The 23,026-nt window shown below is 30.9% G+C and overlaps 4 protein-coding genes across 6 annotated transcripts in view; 2 read left to right on the plus strand and 2 right to left on the minus strand.

Annotated features, from left to right (window-relative positions):
* Positions 1-715: 715 nt before the first annotated feature.
* On the minus strand, positions 716-4,089 carry LOC130890849 (V-type proton ATPase 21 kDa proteolipid subunit c''). Its single transcript, XM_057795225.1, has 3 exons — positions 3,717-4,089; positions 3,278-3,529; positions 716-2,373 (listed from the first exon to the last, which is right to left on the minus strand). The coding sequence occupies exons 1-3, from the start codon at positions 3,880-3,882 to the stop codon at positions 2,147-2,149; spliced, it is 645 nt and encodes a 214-aa protein (XP_057651208.1). The 5' UTR covers positions 3,883-4,089; the 3' UTR covers positions 716-2,146.
* Positions 4,090-5,075: 986 nt separating this feature from the next.
* On the plus strand, positions 5,076-7,165 carry LOC130903702 (uncharacterized protein C3orf38 homolog). Its single transcript, XM_057815940.1, has 2 exons — positions 5,076-5,363; positions 6,391-7,165. Exons 1-2 carry the CDS (start codon positions 5,246-5,248, stop codon positions 7,125-7,127), a joined length of 855 nt encoding a protein of 284 aa, XP_057671923.1. The 5' UTR covers positions 5,076-5,245; the 3' UTR covers positions 7,128-7,165.
* Positions 7,166-9,740: 2,575 nt separating this feature from the next.
* Positions 9,741-23,026, minus strand: part of LOC130890666 (uncharacterized) — a 40,674-nt gene continuing 27,388 nt past the window's right edge. For 2 of the 3 annotated variants that reach the window (XM_057794880.1, XM_057794879.1), the window contains exons 14-18: positions 21,951-22,218; positions 20,354-20,479; positions 14,472-14,776; positions 13,088-13,402; positions 9,741-13,002 (exon numbers count right to left, since the gene is read on the minus strand). In XM_057794880.1, the coding sequence (XP_057650863.1) occupies positions 12,564-13,002; positions 13,088-13,402; positions 14,472-14,776; positions 20,354-20,479; positions 21,951-22,218 (1,453 nt within the window). In that variant the 3' untranslated portion in view covers positions 9,741-12,563. Of the gene's footprint in view, positions 13,003-13,087; positions 13,403-14,471; positions 14,777-17,031; positions 17,605-18,578; positions 18,712-18,834; positions 19,080-20,353; positions 20,480-21,950; positions 22,219-23,026 lie in introns of those variants that run through there. The other variant, XM_057794882.1, reaches the window with a different exon arrangement.
* LOC130890667 (putative nuclease HARBI1) lies at positions 16,397-18,815 on the plus strand. Its single transcript, XM_057794883.1, has 2 exons — positions 16,397-17,008; positions 17,759-18,815. The coding sequence occupies exons 1-2, from the start codon at positions 16,595-16,597 to the stop codon at positions 18,482-18,484; spliced, it is 1,140 nt and encodes a 379-aa protein (XP_057650866.1). The 5' UTR covers positions 16,397-16,594; the 3' UTR covers positions 18,485-18,815.

Below are 23,026 nucleotides of genomic sequence, written 5' to 3' on the forward strand. Positions count from 1 at the left end.
TATGATTTTATGTCCATATAACATAATTTACCTTTATTCGAAAGTTCTCCCTAAATGAAGTACCTCAAACTGATGTTTATTGAGAAATCAGTGAAGAGTGATTTTTTTCTGGAAAATGCTTTTTATTTTGATACTGAACTGATATATACAAAAAGTAACTAGATGCCACTTCCACTGTGAACACTTGTAACAGCAATAAAAAACTTTGTTAAACATTTTTTCATTGCAAGCTTATACAATGACCAAACTTCTAAATGTGAAAGCAGTTTTTGATTTTTTAATATGTTTAAAAACCTCACTAAACAGCGTCATGTTTATAGGACGTTAGCTCCCTTAGGAAAAAAATTGATACCGGCTAAAATCTTATAACATACTCCAACTTATATTCTTTTTCTGTGCGATTTAGTTCAATAAAATACAATTTCCTTTTACATGTGATTAAGTCTATATATCAGGTGTAGCAACAACATGATAAATAATTTTATATTATAATGAGTAATGACGAATGTTTTCAAAGTGTTCAAGAATTATGCTGAAATGGTGTAGATATCACATCTAAAAATATTACAATTTATGTAAACAATGCGCCAATTTTTTTAATGGGAAGAAGTTTAAATTTTTACATAGTTATAACGTTTTTTTTTCTTTTCTTATTCCTATACATTTCCAGGCGTTAATTAGACTCCGTGTCCTCTTCTACCCACTCTTTTCATGCTTTTCTGTACTTGACAAATACCACACAGGTTTCACTTGATTTTTTCTATCTTCACAATCAATTTTCATCTTGGTTTGAGTTATTCTTGGTTGCGTCTACCTCTATTATTATCCTTGTCATTCCTCCCCACATCCATTGACTTGTTGTTTATTGATGTGTGTTTTCCTTATGCCCTATTTCATTTGTCCCACTATTATTCTCAAACTTTTCATTTCAATCGTCTCAACTTTAGTTTCATGCTCTCTTAACCAATTATTTACATATGTTATTGTAGGTATGTTATTACTCAATGGTTTTGTTCAATCTCTACTTATTTGTGGCTTAGATCAATTACAACTTTTTTATAAAATAGATTTTTATACAAATTCTGTAGTTTCAATATGCGTTTCATCTGTATAAACTTCAAAATATCATTGTAGCAGTTAAAGAGGGGCTATTAAAATCATTTTAAGTGGGTTTATCAGTTACATCCTTTTCATCTAATTCGATTAAGTCATACCAATCTTTTCTGAATTTACAACATACATACGTTCCAAGTATTTTAATAATTAGAGTAATAAAAATAGAATTTACAACCTGTTGTTTTCATCTATTAAATAAAATTTTTAAAACTTGTTTGCAAAGGATTGATTACAAAGATATTTTTTCATTTTAACTGCATATATTTTTATAAATTGTAGGCTTTTTGAAAATTTTCAATTTTTTCTCTTGTATTTCAGTGTTGCCTGAGTTACTTTTAGATCAATCCTCAACTAACGTTTCAAAATAATATTATCTCACTAGAGTTACTTGTGGTTATGAAATTATTTTGCATATTTTTGTTAATATTTTAATACATTTTGAAGTATGGTTGGTAGATACTGGGAGAACTTGTGGTGGGAGTTTATATTTTTTGTATGTTCATAAAGATTTTGTCTTTTTCTCTATACAGTGTCAATATATATTTAACATAAAATTCTATAGTTATCTTCAAACAAAAAAGTTTCTTTTCATGTATTATATAAACATAAAATGAGAAACTTAATACTAAAATGTCATGAATAAATCTGATTTATTTAAATTAATATAATCGCCCTTCCTTTCCATATACGTGTAAATGAATCAGAGGAAGTATTTTTACAAAACATTCAACTTAAAACATGCAGCTTGCTGCATAAAGTAACTGAGTTTTTTACTAATTATAATCTCCCATTTTGAATCAAAGTCTCAATCAATCTAGACAGCAATTTGATAAGAATCACAGTAATGTCTTTAAAAATAGTTATAACAATAACAATAATCATTCTAAATATAGAATAATTATAAATATTTACTGTTGCAAAACAATTTGAAAATCAATATTACCCTTCAAAGACAACAAGATGCCAAAAAACAAATATACCAATAAGTAAATTGTAATCTACGCATATTTACTTCTATTTATTAAATTATTTAATGAATTTTGTCTCCCATCTGAACTTTAGAAACCATATAGATTCCTACAATCAAACCAAATAAACCAATAGCACTTCCAAAAATTTCTATTACTAGTATTCTCATAAATAATGATGAATCCGCAGCATCCGCCAATGCCGCTCCTGACCCAACTATCCCAACGGCCATACCACAAAATAGATTGACCAATCCAACAGAAAGTCCTGAACCAAACATTAGATATCCTGAAAATAGTAAAATGTTATTAATAAAATATTTTTAATATTGACACGAACTACACTTCTATAATTTATTGTAGCATATTTATATAAAGCAACATCCAATGACAAGAAATAAATTTTTATCATTTCCAGGATTTCATTTTTCAATTTCTTTAATAAAAGCATCCACAACGTAGCTTGATAAAATTTTGGGGCTTCAATATCAAAACAAACAACGTGCATCAGCGCTCAAACGTAAACTTTATAAATTTTTTTTATGTTATAAAACATACTTACATCATAAGTGTTTGTTAATAGGTTCCTAATTATGTTTCCTTTGCAATAGTTAAAGGACATTTGAAAAAATTTTGGGGCCTCAATATCAAAGCGACCGATGCGCCTCAGCGCTCAAAGGTACACTTTATTAATTCTTTTTGGCATTATAAAAAAAACAATTTTTTGATAATAGGTTCCTTATCAATTGTCTTTTGCAATAGTTTGAAAAAATTTTCGGGCCTTCATACCAAATGAACGATGCGCGTCAGCGCTCAAACGTCAGCTTTATGAACTTTTTTGACGTTATAAAAAATCCTTACATCATAAATTTTTGTTAATAGGTTCTTTGTTAAGGGTCTTTCTCAATAGTTAAAAGAAATTTGAAAAAAGTCTGGAGCATTGATATCTAAACGACGATGCGCTCAAATGTGAACTTTATGAATTTTTAAATGTTTAAAAATGTTTTATTCACTTAATATTTAATTTATTTGTAGTAAAATTATAATGTCATTATATGTCTCATCTATTCATATTTTTTCTCAAAAGTTGAGTTTATTTTATAAAAGAATATTCTTGGTAGAAATCCGTGGATAACTTCATATGGGTATTTAGGTCACTATTTATGGAAAAGTAAAGTAATTATTCATATTACCTCCAAACCAATTATTGGAGTACAGAAAAGGGTCATTGATAACCAAACTCCAAGTAAATTCTTCCATATAGCCAGACAATACAATTGCTGTAATCAATCCATATATAGCTACAGCTTCACAAAATATTACAGAAACTAAGTTCTTCGTTTTTATTCTTGGTGCTTTAACACCACCTCCAACAATACTCACTCCAGTAGTGTGAATGCCCACTGCAGCTCCAACTATTGACAGGGAAACTGATAAACCAATGCCTAAAAATAATTTGGTTGGTTATTGTAGTACATAATTTTAAAATCCTGATCGTTTACATATTTTTCCGAGATTTCTGTAACACAGAATATCTATGGGCTCATATAGTTTATTTAATTTCAGACTTACTATTACGTTAAGTAAAGACTAAAATTAATTTAATTAGAATAATTTTTTATATGAACTTACCTAAACAACACCACATATGAGGTGAAGTATTTGCAAGAAACCATCCAATGCTTATTCTTTCGCCTTTACCTGTTAACACATGATAAAGAACAAGAATAATGGTTGTTAACAGGGCAGTTATGACAAAAGTACAACCCAACACAAGACGTATACTTAATTTGCTCATTTTCAGATTCTCAAATGTAGTTAGTTTACTATTTAATTCATAGCAAGATAAACGGTTAGTTTTTAATTATACACTTTAGATAACATAATTAAAATTTTATTTCTATTAAAAAGAGCAATACAAAACATCAAAACAAACTACAATCTGAGATTATTGATATTGAATTCATATTCAGTTCTGCAGGGGTAGGGGTGTTCCGATTTAATCGATTAAGTTCATTCGATATTCCGTATACTTATCGAGTAGGTTTAATATTATTTAAGTCTAATTGCCAACAAGCCAACTGAAGCAATACATCTATGGTATGATAGCCGAGATTTGGTATTATGAGCATACCACAGAGTTAATATTTTTGGTATTTTGAGCATACCACAGAGTTAATATTAAATATAGATTGTGGAGGTATGGGATCTTGTTCAAGTGGACCCAAAATGCCGATAGAGAGAGAGAAAAAACATCGATATACCCATAAATATAATATTTGTATATGAACAGTTCCTATAAGTGGAAGGTGTTTCGACTAAGTGAAACATATAGTGTATCGTTCTCTCTCTACTCCGAGCGCTTCAGTTAGTCCTGCGCATCTTTTGCGCGCATCAAGCATGCGCAGTTTAGATAAAATGTCTCGAACGAGAGAGAAAATTAATATTTTTGGCACCGTAACGTAGAGACGTAACGTCCCATAAGAGCTCCTTATCGGTGTATTAGATATATGGATGTACCCATATGCTATATGGACAGTTCTTATGGGACGTTACGTCTTTACGTTACGTTGCCGACAGTATTCATTTTCTCTATCCATCCAAACACTTTATCTATACTGCGCATGCTTGAGAACTGTTCATATAGAAGTATAATATTTATGGATATACCACTCTCTACCTATTTCTACTTTATTCTAATTAGATCGCCGCGACTTAGTTTTGAGTAGAGGGAATGGCAAAAGAGGACAATATCAAGTTTTGATTTTAATTGAGAGTATAAAGAGAGAATGATAAACCCATTGAATTTGAATTCAATATGTGAACCGATGCTCTTCCTCACTTTTCCATTAGTACAATTTTACGTACATACCGTCATTTCTATACTTAGCATTAATTCTATGGAGCAGTCACAATTTTTAAGTGAGGTTTGGGTGCTATGAACGCGCCTTTAGTTTATCAAATACTCACATAATCGAGTACTTTGTGAAAAATGAATTCTCTAGACCACAGAATATACCACACCTTAGAGTATGTTCTGTGCTCTGGACTTTGATGTACTGAATAAAATAAGCAATTATTACAGCATAACCTAATATTTATTATTCTACTTTTGTCAACAAAAATTTGTTGCTAAATGGCTTGGATGGTATAAATAAAACATGACTAGTACTCCGGAACCAGGAATAGTAGACATTTTATCTAAACTTGATGAGGATAATTTATTATCATTAGCAAAAACTGTTACTCAAGGCCTATTGAAAATAAACACCACAGAAGGTGAGTCTTCATTAGCTACTTTCCATTTAAATTCAAGTGCACTGAGTTATGTGAGTATCTTATAGCTAACAATTGTTTTAATGTATTATTAGATTTATAAACCATTTTAAAACCCACTCTGTTAAATATTCTTTCCAATCCTTTTGTATAAACAGGATTAAAAGCTATTATAGCAAATTTTTTTTGTTTTTCATTTTGGGTTTGGAAAATAGTTGTTTCACATAGAGATTTCTTAAACCGATGACAATTAATTAATCTATTTACAATGCTTTTATCATAACTGTTGAGGACAGCTACAACCTCAATAAAGTTCTTTTCCTTATTGTATCTCTTGATGGTAAGTGGAAAGTGAATTAACTAATATACCAGGAGATTGAGACTGGCCATCTTTTGTCAGATACAATGAAAAGAATCAGCCAGGATGTACCTGCACGTACTGGTGTTTTTCTTTAATACATTAAATTCTAGCCTATTACTATTCCTAATTCCTGAAGTATCTAGAAATGGCAAGTGTCCATTATTTTCCATTTCATAGGTGAACTTTATAGATAGTTAATTTGAGTTGAGTTCCAAAATGAATTCGTCTTTGTTTGCCTTCTTTATATTGAATATGGTGGCACACTGAGAATATATGAGCTTACATAGAAGGAGACCCATCTTCAATTTCTGTAGTCTTCACTTTGTTCACAAACTCTAATGAATGCTTCACTGAAATACTCTCAGGTTTGATGGGTAGGTTTTCAAACAATAGGTCTTATTGCCTTCCCAGATTTGTGAATTTTGGGAAGGCTATAGGAACTTTGACAATGTTGGGTTACTTATGGATAACTTATACCTGTGTGTACAGGTGACAAGGTTTCTAAAATTTTTAAATCTATCCTCAAACTCCTATTATTTGATTTTTGAGAGATTAATTGTATGCTGTTCAGTAATAAATATTTCTTGAATTGATTACTGTTTTGTATTTCCTTGTTATATTTAAAATTATTTTTCTACCCGTATTTTCAAAAAAACATGTTTATTTCAGAGGCAATAAAAGGCATTTTAAAATATTCACCTGATGCGATAAGTATTTTAAGAAGAAAGTCAATCACCAGAGAAGTATTATTTTCATACTTAGATGACAGAAATGTAATGGTAAGATTACCTATAACAAAAAATGAACTCATAGATAAAATTCTTGAATATTGGAATGAATCTGCATCTGGGATCAATCCTGAAAATAAATCTATTAGCTGTAGAAGTAATAAAGACAGTTTGAGTAATTCTAAAGAAAATGAAAATAGTATTACTGCTCTTGCTGAACAATTTGCTGGTTGGTTCTTTCAGCTTCTAAATAATAATAATGTTGGAGCTGAACATTTCTATGCAGATGCAAAACTGAAAATCAATATGTTATCAAATGATGATCATAATACAATAAGTATTGAAAACAACCCTGAAAATATAGCACATGAATTATTAAATGTTAGAATGCAGCATAATCTCTATTTCAATCCTAATATTAGTAAAGAAGGTACACAAGGAAGGATGAATCCGCATGGGTTAGTGATGGTTCTTGTGTGTGGTACACTTCATGTCCAAGAAACATGTGTAGGAGTATTCGAACAAGTGTTTGCATTGGCTAGGGACCCTTTCAGTGATAATAATTGGAAGATTAAAAGTACTGAAATGAATTTACGGAGTAATAATGCAGTTCATAGACTACCACGTTTATGTGAAAGTGAATTAACCTCTAACTTATTAACACTTCCTTCTAGTTAATAAATTTAATTAAGTCAAATAAAATATTTATTTCTGTAGTTACTATATTTTGTTTAAAAACATTCCCAACCATGTCTGTTCAGGCCAAACTTGAAAATTACTTAACAAAAATAATTCATGAGGAAGGTTTAGATTTGTAATTTGCTAGGGTTTTGTATAAATATGGGATAATTGTTAGAAGTGTCAGATGTTTGGATATATCAAATAATGCATGATGGGATATTCCTCTTTTATATATCTACAAAAACTTCTGTTATGACATATAAATTCTGAGGATATCTTACTATTTCCTTAATTTCTTCAAAAAAATTGTATATGATGTAATAATTTGCAAGTTATTTACCTTAAGAATTTCATGCACACTTCCATAGTCTTTTATATAAATTATATCTTATGAATGATCAAAAAAATAAATTTATTTAGGTTTTTACACTGATGATTCTCTTTGTGTGGTGTATAACTTCTGTTTAAAATAAAATTTTACACATAGTCAAGGAAAAATTATTAAAGTTATATTATCGTTACAAACAGAGACAACTTGTATGCATAATATGCTCTACTACCATTTCAAAGTGGGGCTGATCGCTAGTTATATATAAAAAATTAAGATCCTTTAGGGATAATATCTGAGTATATACTCATCAAATAAAATCAATGCAACTTTTTCAAATTATTCAATTTGAGCATAATCAAGGTTTATATTAGAACATGATGATTATTTGGCAACTTTTCTCTATGTCAATAGAACAATAGTGGAATATTCATTATAAGCACAAATTACAGGGATATAATGCACTACGTAAATTTATATTATATTGGGCAATTAGTGTAAAAAATAGTTTATTTATCGCACAGGTATAAAATTTTTGTTTCTGCAGGATTGTGCAATAATTTTTTCAACGATCTTCAGGAAATACTCCATATTTGCATTAGTGTCGATGATAGTTCTTGGGGCCTAACATTGTTTTGTATAGATCATCAGTAGTATTACATTGTATATTTACCATTGTTAATATTATTGTCCTTCCTAGTATATAACTTCAAATGGTGTTGTGGATTGAGGAGTCAAAATAAAACTGTTCAAGAGTTTTTTAAAATGCCAAAGTTTCGACATTTTATTTGATCTTTAAAAACACTGAGAAGATAAACAGTAAACAAAAAATTGTGGACTTAGAAGTAAAATAATAATCAGATAATGTAAATAATATCAATATCTATACAGGGTGTTTCTATATTCGACCGACAACGCTCTACCACAGAGAGATTTTAATACATAAATGATTTATTTTGATATAGGAATACGTTACGGGGCCTAGATGCTGAGATATACAATAATAACAAAATTGGCAATGAAAATAAATTATAATAGCACAAATTAAATTTAAACAACACTGTATTACAACAATAACAAAATTGACAAAGTTGCAATAGTTGTTCAAACTATTGGCCGCTTACTTCAATACACTTATTTCATCGTTTTGTCATTGAAAAACGTGTCTTTGAGAATAAATCTGGATGGGATTGAATGATTTCTGCCGCAGCTTGAATTCGAGCTATTAGATCTTTTTAGATTCGATGATTGTTTCGTACACTAAGGACTTCATATAAGCCCAAATAAAAAATCGATAGGATTTAAGTCAGGTGATCTTGGAGGCCAACAATTGGGTCCACCGAGACCAATCTATTTTTCTCTAAAACGACTCTTTAAGTAACTTCTTGCCACTGCAGCAAAATGAACAGATGCCCCATCAGGTTGTCTAATATTTAACCGGTACTTTCTCCAACAATTCTCTCTACTCACCAAATTAACCGAATGTTTATACTGAAATCCCATTTCACGAACAAAGTGCAGATTTTCTTCATCCCAAATGTGACTTTTTCTAGAGTTGAAAATTTCTTCCCTAGTAAATCTAGCCTCATCGGTATATAACCCATGTTTTGGAAAATTTCGATTAGCACGACTCTTTTGTAAATACTAGTGTGAAAATTCCATACGCACCTAAAAATCTCTAGGTTCTAATGATTGAAAAATGGCCAATTTGTATGGATGTAACACGTTCTTTTAAAACTTACCATTTTTGATTTAAAATTTTGAACATGCTATATCTCAGCAACTAGACCCCGTAAGGGTTTGTATTCCTATATTCAATTGAATCATTTATTGAGATCTCTCTGAGGTAGAGCGTTGTCAGTCGAATATAGAAACACCCTTTATAAATGAAAATGTCATTGTTCTTCTATTTTATACAACGTTCTTGTTTATTTATGTTATATAGTTTGTCTTAGATGCTGTGTGTCCTATTCATTTATATATTTATATTATTACACTATTTGATTATTGTTTTACTTCTAATTTCACAATTTTTTGTTTACTTCTTTATCTTTATCAATGTTTGAGTTATTATGTACCATATATTTTTAGCTTTAATAAAGATCAAATAAAAGATCGAAACGTTGGCATTTTAAGAAACTCGGGCAGTTTTATTTTGAATCCTCAACCCCATTCGAAATTGTATATTTACATCAATAAAACAAATTTACTAATAGTTAAAAAATAAAACTCAAAGGATCAGAGGTGTAAGTATTTATAGATGTTGAATAAAAAAAAACGAAAGTTTTCCGAAAGTTTATAGTAACAAAATTTTATTACAAGGTTACACGAAATTGAAGTTTTATCATTTTACTTACGGAGTAGCCTTTATACATAAGTTCTTAAAATTTATTTGTAATCACAGATCAATTTATAGTACAAAATTTTTTCATAAAAAATAGCTTTTTATCAATATGCAAAAAATATCAATCAAGCATTTGCCATATTATGCAAAAATACTTAAATAACTAAATCTTCCTTGAAAACAGAAAGACTGTATACAAAATAAGGAAGAATATTTAAGAATCATATCTTCATATCGTAAATAGAGAAATTTTTAAGTCTAAAATTTAAATACTTTAAATGATTTTTATATATGTTATCTAAATATTGCTTATCAAATTTCATGAATACTACCTATACAGTAGCTAATCATCAATTCAAATGTCAATATCAGAACAACATCATCAGTAACTACGTGATTTAGGTAATTCTAAGACCAGAGTCTAAAACTTTTATAAAAATAATGATCAGTTCAACATAAAAGCATGTTAAGAACATAAAAATAGGACTTTTACTATTGTGGAAATCAGTGAGAAAGTTAACAGGAAATTAAACACGTTATATATAAGTTGACGAGAAATAGAACAACTTGTTTTAAACAACTTTATACTTACCATTGAAAATGTGGCATGATATCAGAAAAATATCTAGTAAAAATATTTCAATGAGTTGACTGAGTTTTTGCTAATCAATTTGAACGCATCTCACACGAAAACTATACAGAAGAAATTTCAAATTACAAGAATAGTGCCAAAACTAATATAACAGAAACAATATATTCAACATTTCTTTAATGTTCTACAAAAAAATCCTGCCCCGGGCAAGAAAAATCATATTACTGACTTCATTTACACCTTAATTATGCCTTTTTTACACCTTGAAGAATCTTCATTCCCTCTTGTTGTAGTAAATTTAAACCCATACTAAAATTCCATTGCTTACAAACTGATTTTTATATATTATTATGGAGCCGTTGTTTCAATGAAAGTTTCCTCCGATCCATTATCAAGATGTAATTGTCTTGAAATATGAAATTCGAAAGTTTTTACAAACAAACAAGCACTAAACCAACCCCATAAAATTTATCTCGAATTTTTCGCAAACAAGATGTATTTTATTAATAAAAACCTACACATATTTAAAGCTGGAATAAAACTGGAAAATATAGCGGTAAACTATGTTGAGTAAAAGATTTTATGGAATGATCTTTGACACAAAGTAGACTTGAAAAGAATACACCCACAACATTGTTTACAAGCAATTACACTGTCTTTCAAATGTGATAGTAAACATTGTGTTCCATTACCAATAGTTTTAATAATTCCAACTTAGTTGGAAATAAAAACTTACTATCAAAAAACTGTTCAAGGTAAAGTAAATCAAAAATAGTCCATAGACAACTTTAGGATTTGATTTTGATATGCTAATGTATATTTACAAAATCATGGTTTTATGAAAATAAATTAATGCTGAATCAACTTGACACAAGAATGAATTCAACATGAAGAATAATTACAGGAAAATTCTGTACAAGTATCGCATTAATGCATCATTGGTAAATCATACTAAATCACTGAAGGAAACATATTATCCTATTTCACCAAATAATGCTTTATTTAAAGTCGTTTATACTATTCTCAAGTAGATAGAAGTCTTTTTGATGACTCCGATGGACTTAGGATTTATACGGATATGTCCAACAATTGAACTCCTTTTAGTTAAATAGTGTCTTTTTTGAATGCGGAAAAGATAGTTGGTTAAAGGAAAGCCTGTCTATTATGCAAATTTAAACAGTAGTTTGCGACATGCTATACCACTATTGTACTCATCTGCTACAAACAGATGTATAGTCTCATTTTAGTATGAAATATTGAAGTATGTTCTCTCAAATTTTGGATATTTTATAAAGCAAATAAGAATTCTATCCTGGTACACTAAACTCAACACTCAACGATACCTCGCCAGCGAAATTCGACAAATATATCACATAATGTTTTTTTATTTAAGCTACATAATAAATGTTTTGTTTAGCACTATATATAGAAGATACTTCCAAACTTAACTATACCCTTAGTGTTGCTAATTAACTTGAATACTATTACTGACTCTTTCCAAACTGCCAAAAATTTCCAATATGGAAGGATGTAACACCCAGAAATATCCGATTATTAAAAATGCCAGAGTGTTAGCTCCATTTGTACCACCAAACAACTTTATACTGATGAAAATGTAAATAAGAAGGAAACAGTTAGAATTATGCAGGTTTCTATAACAGAACGACAGATTCTATTTTTTACATATGAGGTACTAACACAGTTTATTACTACTAAATCTATATTCACTATTACATTGCCTGGTATTTCGAGGCGTACATGAACCAGCGACTTATGGAAGTCTCGATGGACCAGGTAATGTGTGATAAACAGTATGATCAGTATGAATATCACCAACAATTACGTTAGAACTTAACTGACAACAAGCAGTGAATTAAAATAATTACTTGGTATACATTTCAATGTACTACATATGACATATCTTCAACAGAAGTTTTGTCAAAATTCTAAACTAAACATATTATCGCTAATGACCATCGAAGTTAACGTTAACAAAAACTCTTGGAAAGTTCAAAGTGTCTATGGAGACCAGTCCTTAAAATAATCGGGATCCGATAAACTTTCTGTTAGAAGTTCATCAACCGAAGGAATTATGCTGTCAAGTTCAAAATTGTCATCACTAAAGCCATCCAAAACAAAATCAATACCACTAGCATCTGGTCATGACTGTCATGAGTCATAGTCGATCTCAGTGTTGTCTAATAGTGCGTCGCATCTTTCTAACCCAACAAACGGGTTTAAATCAAAAATCTTTCCCAATTTATCTGCATTCATTTGTAGACATACTCCATTCATTTCAACAGAGGTCATAATTTTATTCAAATCTACATTTTCTATTGACCCTCCATAAAAGCTATACTCATTTACTTGAGATGATGAAGATGAAGTAGATTTTCTTGCAGTTTGTTTAATAGCAACCTGCAAAGGAGTGGTATGTATACTGGTAGTGTTTGGACTATCTGGATTTGGAACCACTACTGCTGTCTCAAGAACAGTACGCAAGGCGCTCTGGAATCGATCTTCAATATCTTGTGCGTGTATGATATTATCTGTTGACTGACTGTGTTCCTTGCGACAATGACTCAATGCATCTGTTTTACTTCTGAAGCTAAAATAGATAATACATTGAATTAGCTTTATTGTGTGATAATGATTACTTGCCATTTAGAAGAGATTAAACAATCAATACTTACTTTGAACCACACTCTTTGCATATAAAAGCTCTGAAATGATTTCTCATATGAGCTCGAACATTGCCTACACTGCTTCCTGTAAAGTTTCTTTCATATGAGCATTCTGTACACTGATAATGCTTCCAAGTTTTTTGACTGGAGGAAGCAAGTGCACTTCTGCTATTTAGAGATAAATCTAATTTATCTGGTTGGGATTCTATCAAGTTCTCTAATATACTTATGTATTTAACTGGTACGCCAGGATGAATACGTTGAAAATGCATTTTTAAACCATTCATTTTGAAAAACCTTTTCCGACAACTACAGCAAGTATACCTAAAATTATGAATATTTATATTTGTTAGATATTAAAGAAATGTTCTATCCCCCATGATAATCACATACTCGTGAAAAACTTGACGTTTCCATATACATAGTTGAAACATTGGTTGGTAGCGATCCGTAAGGACAACTATTACTCTTAAAAAAAATTTTCGTGTTCATAAAATTATGCCAAACATGAAGATATTATTATATACCAAACTACCGAAAATCTGCTAAAATCAATTGGGTATTATAGTGATTCTAAACCTCCCACCTCTCCACGTAGTACTGGAAAGCGTGACTGAAAAAACATCACTCATAATGTTCAGGGACGGAATCTCCAAAGATGTAGAAGTAAGTGGAATCAAAATATCCTACGAGCAATGGATAAAAATACAATCAAATGGTGCACGAACGGCTCTAAAGTAGCAAACAGAACTGGAAAAGAAGTGTACGGGCCCAAACCCAAACACTATGAAAGCCTGTGCAACACACTAATCATCATCCTGTCCGATAGCCAAGTAGCCATTAGAGCTTTAAGCTCCAACATCATAAAATTCAAACTAGTAAACTAATTTGGGAATGCCTAGACAAATTAAACGAGCTACGCAAGATAAATGAAGTTACCCTGCAATGGATTCCGAGACAAAACGGAGGGAAACGAAATAGCTGACAGACTCGCTAAAGCAGAGGCAGACAAACCCTTCATAGGACCCGAGCCCTTCTCAGCTAGAGAACAATAGAAAAAGCATTAGAAAAGAAGGTAGATTGGAGTGAAACCTATTAAAAGGGACAACCTCCAAGGACTGAGACAGGGTAATACTCTTCTGGGAAAAGCTTACAATAAAAATTACACACAAATTAGCATTCTATGATAGCTACAATATTACAAAATAGAAGGATGAGTGGTGTGAATAAGTTTTGATATGTTGACTCAACCTTAATCATTCAACTCAACTTATCATAACCTCTAAATACAGAACTTTCATATAACAGATTTTTGTAATTAATAATAAATCTGATGAAAATGTCAATTCCAATTTAACCCAAATTCGATATTTTGAAATTTAAATCCATTTACCTGTAAATACCAAACGTCTCCCCTTCATGAACTTCCAGATAATGTTGCCTGATTTTAATTTCAGAACCCATTTCACTACATATTACGCAAGCAACATAATCTTCAAGTTTCCTTTCACATTTATCTTGATTTAAAATTTTGAATTTAACATGCATGTGCTCATGTTGGCTAGATATATGAGACACAATAAGCATCTCTGAATCAGACATATAAGGACAATATTCGCAACAAAACACATCGCCAGCTCGAGGTACATTCGTGTCAGTTTTGGTAACCACCACTAAGTCATTCACGTTGTCAGTGATCTACAAAAAATAATATTACAGTATATAAAACTATTTGAAATTACTGGAAAATATTTTAGGAAAGGAATTGTTTCTTATTATGCGTTCAAGTGGCCTCTTCGATCGCCAGATTTATCTCCACCTGTTTTTTATATTATTCAAGACAAAATGTTTATCGAAATGGTTTTGGAGAAGCTACAAATTTTAACAAATTAAATTAAAAAGTTACCACCTTGAAAAATGAGGCTATTTCCGTAAGATAGATTTGGATACTGCAAAGCTGAAAGATGTGGATAATATGATAAAAATTTGTTTAATAACGTTTTTCATCTTTTTATTTATTTTTTTTCAAAAGTATCGTTAAGTAACCACTAATGCTCTTGTTTTGATACTGATTGATTTCAATCAGTACCGAAGTACTGAAAAGCAGAGTACTTAAAGATTAGAGTGAGACTCCAGTAGAATAATTAAGTTGATTAAATATTTTACATTGAAATTTCCATATTATGTACATATTTCCGGTATTGCATAGTAGAAAGTATCAAATCTACAAGCAGAAATTTTTCAAAACATCAAACCAAATACAAAATGTGTGATTTAAATCAGTATAATATTTTATTTTTAACACGCTCTCATTAGCTTCACCTGTATGTGGGTTTGAGAGTTTGTTTGTAACTCTCCTTTGGACTAAAAGCAAGTGACTTTTAATAAAAATTTCATTCGACAGAGGACTCCAGCATCCGATTTCCGTGTTGGAAATTTAGTACTTCGACAACCTTACCAACTATACCGTTATGGTTCAATACAAGTTTCGACGAGATGTCGGTATATAAGCAGTGAGGCCATTATACGACAGTGGTATCAATTATAAACGCAGGGTGTAAATACGCTCAAAAAATATATGCTTATGACATTGCAGCAACGCGACATGGAAAAATATTTTATATGAGACATATCAAAAAGGCTCACGGAGCATAGGAAAAATAATTTTGCCAAATACCATCCAGTTATCTATACATTTCCGGCGAAGAAGAGTAATCGTGGCAACCCGAAGTAGCTCCTGGAGACTGTTACAAAATGAAATGAAAAATCGTGTACGTCCGCATGTCTTTCGCCTCGTTGTGATGTTTGATTAAAAAAATTATTGAACGTCTTCCTTACCGCACGCCCCGCCAACGGTCATGATGTATAGAAGATATTGTTGTAAAATTATAATTATTATAATAGTTATATTATTATTATTAATATAGTTGGTTGGGATGTTATCATGAGAAAATGAATTCTTTCTCTTAATCAAATTTTTTTTCATTTATCTATTTTTATGGAAATTTATAATTAGTATATTATACAGAAAACCATACTTCCTGTAACAAAATATGAAACTGAAAAATGAAAAATAAATGTAGTTAAACTGAAAAATACACTTTCAAAGGACATCAAAATAAAAACTTGGAGCATGGGCGTGGGAAGCTTTCTTCCATATTTCTCGAGTGCCCCAGGGTTTTTCACAATAATACTAGGATTTTTCATTAATGATTGTTTTAAGCTTATTTTGACTTTTCAGTTTGATGTGTTTTAAAAGCGTGTTTTTTAGTTTTTCCAAACTATACTTTTGTTTGATTAGTTCAATAATACCTCTAAAGCAGAGCATACACGGTCAATAAAACTGACAGTAGGTATTGATAAAAGTACTGAAGGTGCCCTTCTTCAGTATTTTCTGTGATTACACGATCATTATTACTGAAAGTATTACTGATGTTCGTTTAATTCACACGGTCATTATTACTGTCAATATTATTCGTCAGTTCCCGCTTTCCATCCTTTAGTAGATAACTTAACATGGATAGAGCCTGTTTGGCAATAGTTATAGCTTCTGCTGTTGTAAAAAAAAGAAAAAAAAGAAGAATATGGGTTAAGGATTGGCTGTTGGAAAGAGACAGGTACACCCATTTAAACCTATTGAATGAAATAGTAGTTAAAAATCCTGCAGATTTCAAAAATTATTTTCGAATGAGTGAAACAACGTTTTTAACTTTATTGGACATGGTTTCACCTCATATTAAAAAGCAAGACACTAATATGAGACAAAGTATCAGTCCAAAAGAGCGACTCGCTGTTACTTTGCGATACCTGGCGACAGGAAGAAATTTTGCTGACCTCAAGTTCTCAGCATTGATTTCCCCAGCAGCAATTAGTTCAATGATAATTGAAACATGTGAAACTCTCATCTATGTGCTTCGAGATTATATCAAGGTAAGTTGAACAAAAAAATTCAATTAGTAAAATATTTTATTAGTATGTATAGGCATTTATACACTTTACAAAATTTTATTTTATTCAGAAAATGTATGATAGTAGTCCTTCAAGTTATTTTTTGATGAAATGCCGTTATCATCGATTGGATCATAATTGTTATTATTGTTTAAAATCATAATTTTTTGGGGGGAAGTGGTGGTGGTAGAAGGGACATGGACTGGACTAGGAAGGGTTCCGTTCAGTATTTGGGAAGGATTTGATGAATGGAGGCAGGAAGATTGCGGCTCGTTGATTTTAACGGAGTTGTGATGCAGATTCCCCATTGTAGCCTCAAATAAAATGTCGTTTATGGCCTTTTCGGCAAGTATTTTTTGGGACGCATCCAAATTTTGCAATTTTGTAGCCCAAACTTTCGCTAAGTTAAGATTGTAATCTCCTTCTTTTTCCTTGGTCAGGTACTCACACGCTAAATTCAGCAAATCTGATTGTTTATTACATTTTTTTTGTTTTTTGGATTTTCTGTTGTAATTTATTGAAGTCGAAGGCTGAGTGATAACATCGTCCTCTGGAATTATGTTTGTAGTTTCTTGAGCCTAAAAAATAAAACAAGAGTTAAAAAATTCCTCGATGTTCATATTTCATGCTTTAAAAATGATTGACATTCTTTGTAACTAATTACAGCAAATTTTTATTACTACTAATAATAACAATCTTATTATTATTTAAAAAATATTTTTTTTTTTACAGCTTCCCTTAACAGAAGAGGAATGGTTATTAACTGCAGCAGAATTCAGCAAGAACTGCCACTTTCCTACTTGTCTCGGAGCTCTTGATGGAAAGCATATCGCCATAAAAAAACCGGCTAATACCTCCTCTCTGTATTATAATTATAAAGGACACTTTAGCATTGTTTTAATGGCATTGGTCAATGCAAATAAGGAATTTATAATGGTGGATGTAGGAGCTAATGGTAGGATCTCCGACGGTGGGGTCCTCTTTTATACAAAATTTTGGGATTTGTTTCTAAAAAAGCAATTGCATATTCCACCTCCCACAAAGTTACCAGGTTCAGAGGATTATTTTCCTTACGTTTTTGTGGCAGATGAGGCCTTTGCTTTGCACTGCAACCTTATGAAACCATACCCTCAAAAAAAATGTACAAAGGAGCAAGATACTTTCAATAAACGACTGTCCACAGCTCGATGTGTAGTCGAAAATGCCTTTGGCATTCTCGCATCAAGATTTGGTGTGTTTCAAAAGCCAATAAATCTTGGTCCTGACAAAGCAACAAAAATTACACTAGCATGCTGCTATCTGCATAATTACTTAAAAAAGGAATCTCTAAACTTTAGTGCACAAAACGAAATTGAAAGCATAGATGTAGGGGCTAGTCTTCGTGAAGAACATAGTAGGAATGCAAGCGACGCAAAATCCACAAGGGATAAATATTGTACATATTTTAATCTTACATAATAATTTGTCATAATACTTTTGCAAATGTTAATTTTTTATTTCAAAAAATTTAATACTGAAATTTATGGTAAAAACCAAACAATCAAAATCATACCTGTTCCTCTTCCTCGTTTTCCACATCAATCGACGAGTGGGTTTCGAATGGCTGCTCGATTTTATCAAGAAATTGAAGAGCATAAAATACCCATGACGACGGAGTGTAAATGTCTTCGGTACCACATCCAGACCTTTAATAACATAATAAATTCATTTCATATTTTCTTTTTTATATAATTATTATAAAAACAACTATACCTAATGCCTAAATAAAATTTTACTAAGAAAATCAAAATGTTGGTATATATTCTCACCTTTTCGAAGATTCAATTTTCTTAAGTTCTTTTCGAAAATTTGATCTTAATGTATTTATTTTTTTCCTGACATCGGAAATTTCCGCGTTAGGTTTTATTTTTTTGTACAAAGGCAATAATTTATTTAAGGCTTCCATCCTTTTATTTTTTTTCATGTAATTTGGATCTGTGGAGCTCCACAATTCGGGCATGGATTCAAAAGTATGAATAAATAATTTAAGATCTTCGTCCATATTATCCTCCATCTGCAAATTATTTAACAAAATGTAAATGAAGTTATGATTAATATTTTCGTTATTAACCCTCCGAGTACCATGGGGTCCTTTTGGGACCCAACACTTTTACGAGAATTTAACTTTCTCTGCTGTATGACCTTTGTAAACTCCGTTTTAAAATATTGTTTCTTCAGAAAATACAAGAAAAAACAAGTTGCACCTTTTATTTATTTTTGGGCATAAGTTAAAAGATGAGTAAACTTGAAGGTAAAATTCATTATTAGCATTCAAAAACATGTGAAAGTACCAAGTTTCAACTTCCTATTCAATAACCCAAGATTTAAAATGGAAAAAAATATTTGGGGTCCAAAAAGGACCCCTGTGGTACTTGACTTTCATGAGGACCGTGGTACCCAGAGGGTTAAATTCACAGTATTTTAAAAATAATCTTGTACTTACTTTGGATGCACGAGTTTTTGCACAATTTAATAACTGAGGAAGATAAATTTATCGTAATTAAACTTAATTTAACTTAATTTAAATAACGTAATTTAACTTAAATTCGTAAGAAAATAAGCAGGCTTCACGTTTTCAGAGAAAATAAACGGCAACTCTACAAAAAGCAAACCAACGTCGAACTCCAAGATTTCATCAATTAGATGGCACGTGTTTTCACAACCTAAACCCGCCTCATTACTGAAGAATGAAGCAAACCCGGCCACACGGTCATTATTACTGTCAGTATCCCCACTACTCGGCGACCAGAACTGAGGAATGAATGGATTGAAGCATCAATCTTCAGTACCCTCTTCAGTACTTCAATACCTCGGATTACACGATCAGTATTACTGACAATATTTTTCGATACTGTCAGTATTATTGACCGTGTATGCTCTGCTTTATTCAGTGAATCTAAGAAAGTATATACTTAAAACTCATAATTGAAATATGTATGCTTTTTTTAACCGGTATCTTATCAATGTTGAAATATCAATGAGGGCTGGAACATTTTCATAAGAACGGAGTGTGATGAATATCGATGCTACAGGTAACTACTATAGAACTTTGAAAACACTGGCTGGTCAATTTGATGTAAGTTATTTTTAATATTTATATATTATAAAATATTGATGAAGAGGCCCTTTTTATCTAAAATTGATTACCTATAGTTGAAGTTGGTTTATAACTTTTATGTATTAGAACTTTAAATTTATAAGATATAATGAATATGCAGAAATCAAAAAAGGAAGTTTTGTAGAATGTATCAATAAACTAGGATACATTTGTAAATCTCTTAATTCTACCTCAAAATTAGTTTCCGGAACTTCTGTCGCTTCACAAGACATTCCTTGGACAGTACCATCTTGTTCTGATTCGTCAATCATGTTGGGAATAATCACCTCTGGTACTAGAACTTCTGCAATACTTGTCTGGAATAAATACATAAATTGAAAAAAATAATACTCCCAGTATTAAGTTTCTGGGCATTATTTTACGTGGAAACATCATATTTACCTTAAGAAAGTCTGCCAAAAATGGCCTTAATATATTAAAAAAAATTGTCAGCCATAAATGGGGCACTGATTCTATGAGTCTGATAAATCTCTATAAGGCTCTCGTAATATCAAGAATCGACTACGCTTCCATTGTTCAAGCATCATGTGAGAAAACATATTTAAACAACTTGACATATTGCAAAGCACTGTACTAAGAATTGTTACTGGTGCATTTTGAACACCAATGAATGCCTTTACTGTCTCACCCCTCCAACTTTGAATTCAACTGAGTATGAACTATGCAACATCAGTTTTGTCAAATAAACTAATCCTGTTAATCGCAATCATACATAATTGGCATCATACACATAACAACAAAGCAGCAATTGTGCGCGAAGTGATAGCAAATGACTACAAAGGGATAATCAGAACAAAAGTTGGGTGCGAGTGGCAAAGTTAGTGGTCGTAGTCGATATTAAAATCTATAAAACCATCCATTCTACCAAGGAATCTTGTAATGAGAATATAAATGTGAAACACTCATAGTTGATGCGTGGAAAGTACAAAAATGAAAGAGTAATTAACAACTTCCCAAACAATATAATCTCTCTACTTAGTAATAATTGCAATATGATAAATTATTTCATATTAATCAAATTTACTTGTTAGTTTATAAAATCCCCAACTCGTTATTGGCAATTTGATAAAAGTCTCTAACTTCACGAAAATTCGTTCAATTTGCGCAACTGCTTGACACGTGACAATCACGTGATTTCAGAAGTAGTTCTAATTTCGAGCCTCCGTAAAAAATAAAACGTTGAACAATGGCTGGCATGCTTGAGCGTTTAAATTTCAAATTAATTAATATTATGGATATTAAGAAAACAAACATTGGTTATGTTAGGTAGTAAGTACTTAAAAAAAACCTTCACTCTATTCTACTGGCCCAAGAAGCAGAATTCGTTGATTTATATCTGATGATCCATCAGTGTTGAAAATACTTATAAAAGGCGTAACTTCTAGCATGAAATTTTCTTCAATTATATTTTATGATGCTGTTTAAGATCTATATTACTTTTACAGTTATAAAGTAATGAATAACAATAAATTTGAAGACTTGATTACAAAATCCGATTTAAATAAAAAAATCACGAACCCCGGCAATAAATCATGATATTTATCACATTCCTCATTACGAGTTGGAGATTTTGTAAACTAACCTGTACATTTGATAAATGCTCAATAATTTATTATATTCACCAAATTCAGTGGTCATTATATATAATCAAATTTTGAAACAGAAGAGACCTAAAATCAAGAAGATTTAGAAACATATAAATACATAAAAATACTTCATGAAAATAATTGTTATTCATATCCACTGTATCATTTTCAAATTTTCTACCTTTTTAAATGTTTGTACTGCTGACTTCATTTTAGCCATTTCCTCCTCAATTTCCTTTACGTGCAAAAAATCAGCGTATTGAAGTTCACCTGCTACAGTAGGTCCCGCTTCCACAATACTGGGTACATTTTCGGAAACATGAGTTTCATTAAAATGATTCATCATAGAACTACGTGTGAATGAATTGAAACTACACAGACTGCATTTAAACGGGATACAATTCCAATGGAAAATCGCATGTTCGTTTCTTTCTTGCTCATTTCTGTACCTAAAATTGGGATGCATTCTTTTACAGTAGTCTTAAATAACTTTCCATTAAAATTTTATTTGGTAAAATTCGAGAATATTTTATGAAGTCACAAATATAATTCAATTGAACTGATTTTTGAAGATAATATTGGAAGAAATATATATTCGAATATACAGTGGTAAACCACAGCAATGAGAACTGCAATGTCCTGAGTGCACCACAATGAGCTACAGTACATGTATATTGAAAACTAGTAATATTTAAAAAAAAATTATAAAGCGTAGCTCTGTTCAGTTGAAATTGTTCTTAATGGAACCCCTCCATACTTCTAATTATTGATAATTTCCAAGTGTATAACTTTATTCGAACCATATTATACCTAAAGGCTTCCTGTTTTAGGTTATTTCAACAATTTTGAGAATTTTTACTGATAGGTATTCCTACTTCCAAATTAAATGTTTTTAGAAAAAATAAAATTTTTGTCTGGATAATCAATATATTCATCCGCATTCAATGTTTATGACAGTTTGTTTTGCTCTTTAACAAACTGTCGGGAGTGTTTTACATTTGTGCGCTATTGTATGAGTGTGCTTTAAACTATAGAGAGAATATTTTACAGACTCTTTCAAAAACCTTATCATATTCATCATAAACGATAAGATTAAATATTGTTTTTTGACATTTCGGCATTAGTCAATATAACCGTCTAATTTAGATATATGAGTTTTCCCTATTTTTAATGTTGAATGGAGTGGTGTTGAGAAAACAGCGTCAACTTCTGAGCACCTTATACAAAGTTTTTGAAGAAAAGATTTAGGTAGGTGGC

The sequence above is a fragment of the Diorhabda carinulata genome, chromosome 2 (genome assembly GCF_026250575.1).
Source record: "Diorhabda carinulata isolate Delta chromosome 2, icDioCari1.1, whole genome shotgun sequence".
NCBI classification, from domain to species: domain Eukaryota; kingdom Metazoa; phylum Arthropoda; class Insecta; order Coleoptera; family Chrysomelidae; genus Diorhabda; species Diorhabda carinulata.